This window comes from Rattus norvegicus, chromosome 14, assembly GCF_036323735.1.
Source record: "Rattus norvegicus strain BN/NHsdMcwi chromosome 14, GRCr8, whole genome shotgun sequence".
Classification (NCBI taxonomy): Eukaryota; Metazoa; Chordata; class Mammalia; order Rodentia; family Muridae; genus Rattus; species Rattus norvegicus.
Window position 1 is genome coordinate 100,297,913 of NC_086032.1, and position 12,003 is coordinate 100,309,915.

A 12,003-nucleotide genomic window follows, 5' to 3' on the forward strand; every position below is an offset into this window, starting at 1 on the left:
GATTATAGGTATAAGATTTACAGTCCTTTGTTTTAAGATATTTTGGTAAGTTTACAGCCAGGGAGCACATTTTCTCCACCATACACAAAAATGTAAATTAAAAATTTAAACCGAGAAAAAAATAACAAAACCCTAATTCATTATTGAATCACTCCTCTGAACTTGAATACTTAAAAAGGCTTTATTTAATTATTTAAAATGCCAGGATTTCATTAACATTGGAAATTTAAAATTTAACAATATGAACAAATGAAAGCTCTGCAATCCCTGAAAAATTGAATATTTTTATATCTCATTTTTCATATCTCAATAACATTTCTCATAATTGAAAAAACATTTAAAACTGAAAAATATTTGGGTAGCTTTTTAAAAAACATTTTCAGAATTTAAAGTACTGTAACATAAAATTGGTGGATTTTCAGTTAACTTATTACTGTAAATATCCATGTTCAATAAATAGGTTTATCTTAGCAATCCTACACTTTTATTTCCTGTTTTGTTTCTTGAGGTAGTAATGAATTATATTATACATGTATATATACACTTATATATTACAATTATATATATCTGGACGCCAATTGAGAAGTTAGTAGACTTCTTGGGCCATTTAAAGTGTTCCATACTGAGTTGATCAAGGCTAGCAGTATGCTCGAGTTTGAGTTGTAAAGAGCCTTTGAAAAGCTTCACCTGGACACATTACACGTAGGTCATGAGTGCTGCGTAATGAACTGAAAGGGAGGCCCTGCTCAGCCGCAGCACCAGTCACAGCTCACTGGCTGGCTGAACTGACGTTAGCTTGGACAAGCTACAGTGTGGTTCTGATTAATTTAAAGATTCCAGTGTACTTTTGGTATGAAGCCATATCTTCTCACAACAAAGAGGATTAAGTTTTGATGTAGCATTTGAGCCAAAGTGTTGAAATAAAGAGATTCTGTTTATGTCCATCTCAGCTGAGCTGTTAATTTGAAGAACATCCACCCTCTTTTTCGTATATAGGGCTAATTGTTCATGCCCCACGATTCAGTTTATTTGCTGAAGTTGATAATTACTGGGAGGGGAGGGGGGAAATAGTATAAACACTTGAACAGAAAGACCTAAAGTTCTGGTAAAAACCTTCAGCCTTGCCACTATAAATAAGCCTGATGCTTTGATGAAAATTAACACCAGTTTTGTAAAGAGCACATTGGGGGGATTGCAGTCAAGCCTTATCTTTAGTTCCAGTCAACTAGCAATCCTGAAAGAGTTTGCCTCATCATCAGAACAGGCCATTGATAGGATTCTGCTGTGGCGCCTAATCAATCCATGGAAGACTGTGGCTGTGCTGTGTAACAAAGCTAAAATAGATTTACAAATGGGGTTTTAGGGGATAAGCTCCTCCACAGGATTACATATTGATTTTAAATATAAAAAGCTTATCATATAAACCATAACTACAAAAATAGTGAACCTATGCATAAATCCCTTTAAGAAGAGCACCCACTTCAAACTCCAAGCCAAGAATAAATCAAGATGTACAAACCCTAGAGAAGATCCATTTCTTGTGCGGAAAATGAACATGTCCCTCTCTAAAAAGCACCCCCAATGCGTGCAGAAATGACTTTGTCTTTCCTGAGGGAGCAACAATTGACAAAACTAAGAAAAATGTCATCAAGGAGTTTGTTAGCTCTGGGGCACCTTGCAGTTGAGCTCATGGAGTGCCAAGCGCAGAGTGACGGTGGGTCCTCAGAAGGAAGGGTGAACCTGGGAGAAGGCCGCAGAGTGATGGTGGGTCCTCAGAAGGAAGGGTGAACCATGTTGAATATTATTATTGCATGACTGTTTGCTCTCACACGGTTAATGTTTCTCTCAGAGTGCCATGGCCTTGAGCAGAGGTGGCTTGGGAAGGTTTCGGTTTAGGACTATAGCTAGGGAGGGGACACTGGGGGAGGACATGCACTTTCAAATCCAGGAAAACAGCATGGAGTTTCGCTGTCTCTTCCCATGTCTTGCTCTGCTGCCTGAGATGACTGCTGAAGCTCACATGGCCATGCCTGCTGACGTCCCACTTAGCCTACTGGGACAGGCACCTCTCTAAGGGCCTCTGTCTACAGTCAATGGGCTGCTCTTTTCCTCAGGACTCCCCCTGCCCTCTTAATGGGACAGGGACACAGACTTGAGGCACAGTCTCATACAGAACAATGCAATTTAAAATGTTAGGAAAGGAAGGAGAGGAGAGGATGGGGAAGGGAGTCAAAAGACTAATAGTTACATGTAAAGTTTTTTAAAGTATGACTTTCACTGCTCCTCTGCATGCATGAGCGCCTCAGGCAGAGCAAATGGTAGATGTTAAGCCTACACATACAGATGGCCAATGAGACTGGGATATTTTCCATGTGTACGGGTGTTATAAAATGCATATTTAGTAATAATACTGGTTTGGGGAATAAAAGCAGTATATCATCTCTGCCCTAAAAGCCAATTATACTGCATAAAGCTGTATTTTAGGGACAACTTATCCTTCCATACAGAAGAAGATGGATATAAAAACAAATTACGGCTACTTTCCATTGAGTGTAATGTATAATGAATATACTGTATAATGAGTTATATATTACATGCAGATACATTATACATATATCCTACTTATAGAGTAACTGCTGCATCTGCTTTTCAACTATTTAGCTTTCTGATCTCTTTTTAAAAAACCATACTATAACTAGAAAAATTTCATCTAAAGGAAAAATACCATTTGTTGTACTTGTGCATTTTATTGCAGTGGCAAATTAAATAAAAAAATTCTAAAATAATCCTGAAGAATTTAATAGTTATCAATGGTACTGACATATTTAGCCACTTGAAGGAAATTAGCTCAGTGAAGCTTCTAAAAGCAAAATAAATCAAGTTTTAAAGTGAAGATATACAAATGTTATCAGTGATACTATCAAATGAGATTATAGATATAAAAGTAATTAAAGTAAAGCTTCTACAGCATACAAGGTCACTGAAAAATAGGCTTTATTTTAAAGCAATATATTGTGAAATATTTTAAGAATGTAAGTCTTCACTTGGCTTTCACTTACAAACTTAAATTTCTAGTTTCTGAACTAATTAGAATTGACTTATGGATCAGGTGCCTTATCAGGTGAAAACGAAATTACCTCGGACAGTCAATGGGTTAAGAGGTCAATATAGAACAGGAAAATCAATTTGCATTGATTAGACAAAAGATCTATTTTACAGAGCCCAAAGGATTAGCTTTTAAGCAAAAATCTTTGAACTATAAGGCATTTTTAACAAGAGCTATAAGAAGAGCGCTATGAAACACTTCAGAACTTAAAAACTATAGTAGATAAACTTGAGCGAGCTGATGCTCACACACCCCGGACTGTGCACGCAATTCCCGTCCCATTCATCTCGGCGCCCTACGAAAACTGTGCAGTATTTAATCTTCTCTTATATCAGTCGTTGCCCAAATATTTACTTAACAGGTGCCTTAAGACGCACAGAAGGGCTGGGTGTGGCGGCTTACGCCTAGAATCCCAGCCCTTGGGAAGCTGAGGCTGGGGGATTCCATGAGCCGGCAACCATTCTGGGCTACAATACTGAGTTCTAGGCCAGGCTGTAGGCCAAGCTGGGGTATGGAGGGAAACCCTGCCTTCAAACAAAGCAAAGGGAAATAGAACAGAGCAACAGTATCCCAATGATAATAATCGAAACAATGAATCTCTATGAAACTCCCCAGTGGAAACACCTTTAAAACTCATGTAAAATGCAGCTAAACATCAATTAGGTCATACACTGGTGTTTTACGGAAATTTATTCTTACTGCCTCAAAAGTTAAGTTCTGTTCAGAGTAAACACAGTGATTAGCTATCTACATTAACTCTGTGAGTTTGTTTTTGAATACTGTTTTCTGTCTTCAAGGCACGTATGCAATTCCTGTAGGTACCTAGTAGAACCGACCTAGTTAAAGCAGGTGTGTGCAGCACTCTTTAAATCCCACTGGCAGCTCCCAGCCTCACCCCGGCTCTCACCTTCTATGGCCAACATGGCCCGCAGCTCCCGGTTCAGCAGCTCGTACCTTCTTTCTAAGTCATGTTCTTTTTCCCTAGGCAAGTGGTAAAAAGTCCATCAATATGCTAATTACTAAATCATTACACCCTTAAAACCCTCCCGAGTTTACATTGATTTAGGAGTCATAACTGACTTGCTAGTCAACTTTAAGCCACTCTAAACAAGTGATATACAGACCCCAACTTCCCTTGGCTGGAAGCTCAGCAGTGAGATTTTCTTCCTTCAATTCTGATCGGCACAGAGGGACACTTTAAAGATAAGCGGTCCCACTCTTACGTGCTGCTGGTATTAAGTGCCAGGTGTAAGGCTCTGCTGTAAAATGTTATTCAAAATTCACAGTAAACGCTCTTTTACTGAAAACCTCATGTGAAAAGGAGAGACACAAACGAGTGTACTCAGGGAAACCTGAAAACACAAGTCCAGGTTTTCTTCAGGTTCAGGCAAGGAAGAAATGATAAAAATCAGGGTTTTCCATTCAGATGAAGACATGGTAAGCTGGCCCTCAGTACTGGTACACAACGGGAGCACCAGCTCAAGAGTAGACAGGGTGAGCGTTCATCCCTCCAGTGAACTGAATGGTGAAGGCTCAGATGCTTGGACATGGCCTCCACAGCGCGTCACTCCCTACAGTCATGGTAACGCACCGCTGGTAATTAATTTCTTATCCCAGAATTTGTATTAACACAGTATAATAATGTGCTCTGTCCTTACAAGACTTTTATTTTATAACTTAGACTTTTAAAAACAAACTTCAGTTTGACTTTTCTGGAGGGTTCCTCTAACCCCAAGGGAAAGCTAATCCTCTCCTGCACAAGGATTTGTTTCTCAAACACAACTGGGAGCTGGGGAAATGTGCCGTGCAGGTCCTTGCCTTGAGTCTGACAACCTGAATTTGTTTCCCAGAACTCACAAGTAAAGCAGAGGAAGAGAATTAACACCACAAAGTTTATCTTCTGGTCTCTATACTGTCACTGCAGGGTGCACACTAATGTACACACTCACCTGTGCGCACATCCACATACAATAGTAAATAAAAATTTAAAAATACTTTACACTCAAAAATTGTTCCCTATTTCTTGACTTTAAAAACCACTTTCCCCCAGTGTCTATCAGTCCACCTACAACTTCTTCCTGTTCAGATGAGTATTTTTATATACTAGCATTCTAAGGAAAGGAAACAAATTAAGTTTAGTAAATATTAAACCCCAAAGAAGGCACTGACAGGGAGCCCCAGATTGGCCACTGTCAGGCTGGGTACTCACAGGAGGGAGAGCTGGTTCATCCTCCTTATTAAGGCATTTTTCTTATTGACGAGCATGAACCATTCCTGCATCATAGCTTCCTCTTCTTCCGTGTTCCTTCCTGCAGATCACAAAGAGCAGTGTTATGTGACACCCTGCAAGCCAAAAACTAGTTCAGCACAACTTTTTCACTTGGAAAATGTTTGAGGTGCTCCAAATGTGCACAGTGCACTGCTTGTAAGACTCGGGTCCAGGCCTGAAACAGAGCAGCATTTAACAACCCAGAGGCTGGCCTTCCGGAGCTGGTACTTACGTAGCATGAGTTCTAGTCCTCTGAACCTACCTGTGGAGCGTTCTGACACCAAGTCCCATAAACAGTACGCTCACCTTCTAAACCCTCCCAGAGGCGGACTCGCTATTGTGTTTCAGTGAGGAATGCAGGGTGCTGACAGGCACAGGGTCGTGATTTAATAAAAATTATTATGAGCATTGTTCAGGCCAGCAGGGAGCCCAGAGATGCCGTGAAAGTGTTTACTTTTAACAACTTCTTGCTTTCCTCCTGGAAAGTAAAATACCTTAAGTGTGTGTACCACGAGGACTCACCGACTCTAAAAGATGAACCACTTACACGTCATTAAGTAACTGTAAACAAGACTGCAAGAAGGACACACAGCTCTCTGTGGGAAGTCATCCCGCTGGATAGAGCATTTAAAAAATTCCATTAAAGAGACACTCTAACATTCGGCTTGTGATGGCTCCGGCCCAGAGGCACTCTTCCGTGAGCGTCGTCTTCTGCTGGCCACACAGAACTGCGGTTATAGGACACACACCCTTGACATTGGTCATGGACAGCCATGTGCCGGTGACACATGTAGTGAAGAAAGATACCTTTTTTGGGGGGCACACTTTTCTTTCTCACCTTTCAAATTATACCAGGTCAGACCTTCAATCCTTTCACCTTTTCTCCTTTCAAGCTTCAGCTATGGTTGTTTTATTGCTTTGCCAATCCGTTATTTAATATTAACATTCCAATTTCTGTACAACGTTCACAGGATAAACTTAAAGGTCTAACTGAATATTCCTGAAAAGACTGTTCTGTTCATTTTCTTGGGTGTGACAGTTCCATTTGCAAATTGAGGACACTGAGTACTAAAAAGTTCCAGCAGTCAGAGCTGTCACTGTCTTTAGAGTCTGACTGGAGCTCCTCAGCCTCCTCACTTCAGAACTCCTCAGAAGTGGGCCTGCTACAGACCTGTGCTCATCTCGGGCACACACTGCCCTATATCCTGTCTACAGACAGAAGTCTTAACTTCAGTGAGGGGATCTCATTTGATAACCTAGTGTGTATTCTGTCACATTGCCTAAATATTTATTTTATAAACTAGGGAAATGCCATAATTAAACTACTTCAGCATTAATACAAATTTCTAGAATCCTCGAAGCAGGTCTGTATGCAGAGGCTGTGCATGAACTTCAGGATGCTGCCCTGCCCGCGTGCCTGCCTTCAGGAAGAAGAGTGACCTGCACTGGTCACTACATGTTGTTAGAACTCGACGTGTGACGACCTAAGATAGATTCTTTCAGAGACTCAGCAGAAGTCTTTATTGTTTTACAGGACTTTTCCTCTTTCCTTTAGGGTAGCTGGTTTGGTATTCAGTTTGGACCATGTGACTTTGACACTGGTCATGTGACACGGGCTGCGATAGGCACAAATCCCTGGGAAGCAACAAAAGAAGAAAGAGTAAAAAGAAAAAGCTGAGAAAAAGCTTGCAGTTTGGAAAAAGGCCAAATGTATCCTGGTGGAAGCGTTTTGATCAGCGAACTGACACATGTGTGCGATATTAGTAGGCGTAGATTTAAGATGACCCATTTTCTGATTAAAGATCCGATTCTCGTGTTTATAACTCGAGTGGCTTCTAGAGACACAGATATATTAAAACTTTGTTTTGAGTTTAACTTAGCCTATAATTGAGGCTTTCAGGCAACGCTAGAAGCAGCCAGCCTACTCTTACATTAACATCATTTTCTTCAATGGAGCCCTGCTTCCTACATTTAACAATGTTGCTGTGGAACTGTGTGATTTTCTCATTAACTCATGTCTGTATTTCTAGGTAAGAATGAAAGATATCCCCGTAATTGTTAGGAAATAAACAAATAAATAATAAACCCCCATGTTTCAAAAGGAAATAAACCTGACAGTACGTAAAGATGCATTTACACATTAGTATCCAGCTTACTTCTGTTCACTGAAAAAAACATTTAGTGTCGTTAATCCTTATCGGAGGTAGTATGCAGTGACAGAAATCTATACTCAGCCTAATAATAAAAAATTAAAGTTTCTTCTAACATATCAGTACACTATTGTTTATAGGGATTTAAAATTTTTTAAATTTAAAAGCTTTTAAAAGCCAGTAAGTTGAACCATTACAAATTAATCCTGACTTTAATAACTGGTTAAAGACCCCTTTAGCTTTATAAGCAACAAAAAATATTAAAGCCTCTGATCACAGTGAGCTTTTCTCATTTCTCCTCTAACCATTTGTTATTTAATCCAATACTAGTAATCCAATTTGTCCATCAGACTTTTAAAGGGCAGAATGCAACTTCCTCTGCTTAGACACTTTTCAAAGTACAATATATTTTTCAAATGAATGCTGGATGTTTCATTTTTCCCAACTGTTCCTAGCTCTAATGCACGAGGAAAAAAGAACAAGATGAACATTGTTCATACTGATTAAGTAAGAGCTCATTAAAGAGCTGTCAGCGCGGTACTTTGAATATGCATGAAGCATATAATCAGATCTAGTACCGTCACTAGAGGAGAATACGGTAAGTACAAAGGATTGATTTAATTACTTAGAGTGGGCTGTGGTGGTGAAGCAGTCTTGTTAGTGCAGAAAGAAAAAGAGGTTGTATTCTGGTACGGCGATAGAAAAGGCAGTTTTAGCTTCTGCCACAATACCTAATCGCAGAATAAAGCACTTTACACTGTAGCTTAAAATGAAGACTGCCATTCTAAAATGCCCACAAATCGTTTAATCTTGTTTAACCTTACCTTGTAAGTACCTCCTCTTTCAAAATTATTTTAAATTTATAATTACAACTACGTTTTCATCACTGCAGAGCCAATGCTACCACTTCTGTAAATCCTAAATTCTCTTTAGTTCCTTAACCTGGAAGATGCAAAGTGGACTGTGGAAGGCTTCTGTGGGGTAAAGGATGACTAGAGACCTGAGCTGAGATGGAGCGCACACCAATACGGACATCACAAAGAACAAGGAGCTTTCACGGTAAAACTACTGTGATCTCTAGCAACAAATATATAAAGCACGGTTTGTCTTCTTGAGGAGGTCTGTATTATGTTTCCTGCAGGAATGAGGCGTCTTTTTGGCTATCAAATGTCCTCACATCAGTGCCTGTTTCAATCGGTCACTGTGGCTGGAGTGTGAGCTGTGCAAACACTCAGTCTCCTGGGACGAGAGCTGGAGAGGGACCCTCAGTGAGGCTCACACCCTTCTCCTGCTGTCCTGCTGGGGGAGCAGCGGTCACTCCAGAGCCTTGTGCAGGCCGGCAGAAGGATGGCAATCACTCTCATATCCCAACTCATCAGAGACTGAACACTAAGGTGTGACTTCTTTCAGGAACTCACTCCTCCAATAACTTATCTATGGTTTTCACTTATTCTTTTCAGAAGCAGGCTTTCAAGGTTTTAAAATAAAGGAGAGTGAGGTTCCAAATCGGGACCTCTTCTATTTTATACTGCAGTGATAGGATTCGGACCCTGGCCTTCATTCATGGCCCCTCTATCACTGACCCACACACCAGCCCACACTACACTGCTGAGAGACCTTAAACGAATTTCAGGTTGTGTAGCCGCCCTAACCAGGGACAGGGAGGCATTTAGCACAGTTAGCGAATGCCAAAGCTTTATTTATTTAAGAGACACTGAACATACTTCATACACGGGAGGAAACAAAGTGAGTTACTCTTCTAGAAACCATTCACAGAGCAGATCACTGTCTACGTGAAAATCAATAGGCGCGTCAGAGTAAGGACACTGGAATCTCGAACCGTCTCTGCAGATGGACAGCACCCCACCAGCTCACACCTATCTCCTGGTTTATGCTGGACAGTCTCTCTGCCTTAAAGCTCTCTCCAGTCTCATCACGGAAATGACTCAAACGTGACTCCAGATACGGCAGAGGAATAGTGTTAAGGCAAACATGAAGAGTTGAACAAAATTACACACACACACACACACACACACACACACACACACACACACGCATATACACATACCCATATACATACATACACATATGCACACTTGCATATACACATATATACACACATGTACACACATACATACATATATATACATACAGGCACATATACACACATACATGCATACACATTTAGACATATATACAGACACACATATATATAACATACACACATATACATATATGCACATACATACATTCAGGCACATACACACATATAGATATACACATATATACATGCATACACACAATACATATACACATACATGCATACACACATGTAATTACATGCATTTTTGTGTATGTAGGAATGTCAAAGTTTCTGGAGGTATCTTTTCATAAGGATTCAGCATTTGGAAATTATTAAATTTATTTGTGTGTGTGTATGGAGATGCATTTAGGAGTTAGTTCTCTTCTTCCTCTGTGTGGGTACTAGGCTGAATTCCAGTTGTTAGGCAAGTGCCTTTACTCACTTAGCCATTTTTCTAGTTCATACATGTAATTTTTCATACAAATTTTAATCATGGTTTCTCTCTCTTTCAACTCCACTCAGACCCCCCCTCCCAACTCCTTACCTACCTAACTGTGTTCTCTCTCTCTCTCTCTCTCTCTCTCTCTCTCTCTCTCTCTCTCTCATTTAAAAAAACGATCATTTGGGCAAGACTTTGATGGCAACAGAACCAAGCCATGCCTTCAGTACAACTCTGGAGTTGCCCATTCATAAGCTTCACGGACCTCCTGTAAGACGGTGTTTTATCAGTATAAACGTTATGCTGATATCAAAATTTTGCATTAACTGAGACTTGGTATGACGGAACATAGAGACCCGTGTAAAGCTCTTAGTATAGCATGCAGGACTAAATTACAAGCCGTGCTAATGGTTAACGAAAGGGCCCTGGCAGCAGGCATGGTATGGAGCTAGGAACTGGGGACACTTCCCGAAGGGCTCAGAGGCTTTTGTCCCACAGTGCGATCAGGGAAAGCTGGAGCTAGGGTTTCTTTAATGAGTGCATAGTTAGTAAGCCTGCCATTGGTCATAAGCAGGAAAGGTGAGAAAATGCAGGCCACAGTAGAACAACACATTTGTGCAACTGAAGAGTGTCACTGTTACCTATAGAACACAGCCTCGACCACAGCCACCGGGAGTGACTGTCACTTACAACTAGTGAGTTTGGAAAATGTAAGAATAAAGCAGATCCTGGGGTTCGGCTGATGCTTAAAATGCGAAAGAGAGATCTTAAGACTGGAAATCACAGGTACTTAGTAGAGTACATCTAAAAGTTTATTTATTGGCTATTTCAAAAAGGTAAAAGTACGGAATTATAATTTGAAATACAAACTGATATAATATGAAGAAAAATGTCTCAAGAGAAATAAAATATGGAAAAAAAAGCTTCCTCGGAAAACCCATGGGGAAAGTGGGTTTTCGGCTTTAAAGGATTTTTAAATTGTATTTTATTTGTGTGGTCATGTGCATGCCAGTGTCCACATAGGTGTCAAAGGACAGCTTGCTGAAGCTGGTGCATTCTTGCCACCATTGGGTCCTAAACACACAACCTTATCAGGCCTGGCAGGAGGCTCCTTCTGCTGAGAAGTCTCACTAACCCAGCCTTTACCATTTTTAAAGCACATGCCTTGGGTACTTTCTGGTTTTGTTTTCTCTGTATGATAATCTGGTTAGTCTGGAACTCATTGTGTAAAGCGTGCTGGCCTCAGACATGGGCAGCCCTCTTGTTCCTGCTGCCAAAGGCTGGGAAACATGCAGTACCCACCCCGAGGCTGGCGCTGGAACCCAGGGCCTCTCATATGCCAGGCAACACTTTATCACTACTGAGCTACAACCTCAGCCTAGGACTGGACGTTTTTAAGTCTGTAAATATAATGGCACTAGGAAGTCTTTGGTTCTCAGCTTAAAAAAAAACAAAAACACTAAACCCTAACCCAAACAAACAAACGAACAAACAAACCTACAAAAAGGGAGGGCTCACCCCCTCAATGCAATATCCACACAGAACTTCGCAATCTGTAGCTGCCCTGAGCAAGCCTGAGTTAAGCTGATAACTGGTTAACATCAGGACTTGTGTTTCCTGGGCTGCCTAGGAAAGCCAGTGCACAGTGAACCCGGGGTCGGGGTAGTCCAGGAAGAAACGTTCTCTGCTTCGATTCCTGCCTCCAGGCTCCCGCCCTGGGTTCCTGCTCTGAATTCTCTCAACAATGGACTGCAACCTGTAAGCTGGAATAAATCCTTTGCTCACCAAGCGTTCTGTCATGGCAGTAGAAACCAAAGTAGGACACCAACAAACACTCTGTCTCTGGTAAAACCATTTACTTCTTTTCTTCTTGGAGGAGTTCGACTATGTATGTTTTATTTAGTTATGTTTTTACTCAAGCTTCAGCATCTTTCCTGGATTTCTAATAATATAACA

At 40.7% G+C, this 12,003-nt stretch overlaps 1 protein-coding gene across 23 annotated transcripts in view; it reads right to left on the bottom strand.

The window, feature by feature from the left end:
• Ehbp1 (EH domain binding protein 1) overlaps positions 1-12,003 on the bottom strand; it is a 287,180-nt gene that overhangs the window by 3,328 nt on the left and 271,849 nt on the right. For all 23 annotated transcript variants that reach the window (NM_001305130.1, XM_063273264.1, XM_063273263.1 and 20 more), the window contains 2 exons: positions 5,316-5,415; positions 4,014-4,087 (listed from right to left, as the gene is read on the bottom strand). In NM_001305130.1, the coding sequence (NP_001292059.1) occupies positions 4,014-4,087; positions 5,316-5,415 (174 nt within the window). The remainder of the gene's footprint in view (positions 1-4,013; positions 4,088-5,315; positions 5,416-12,003) is intronic.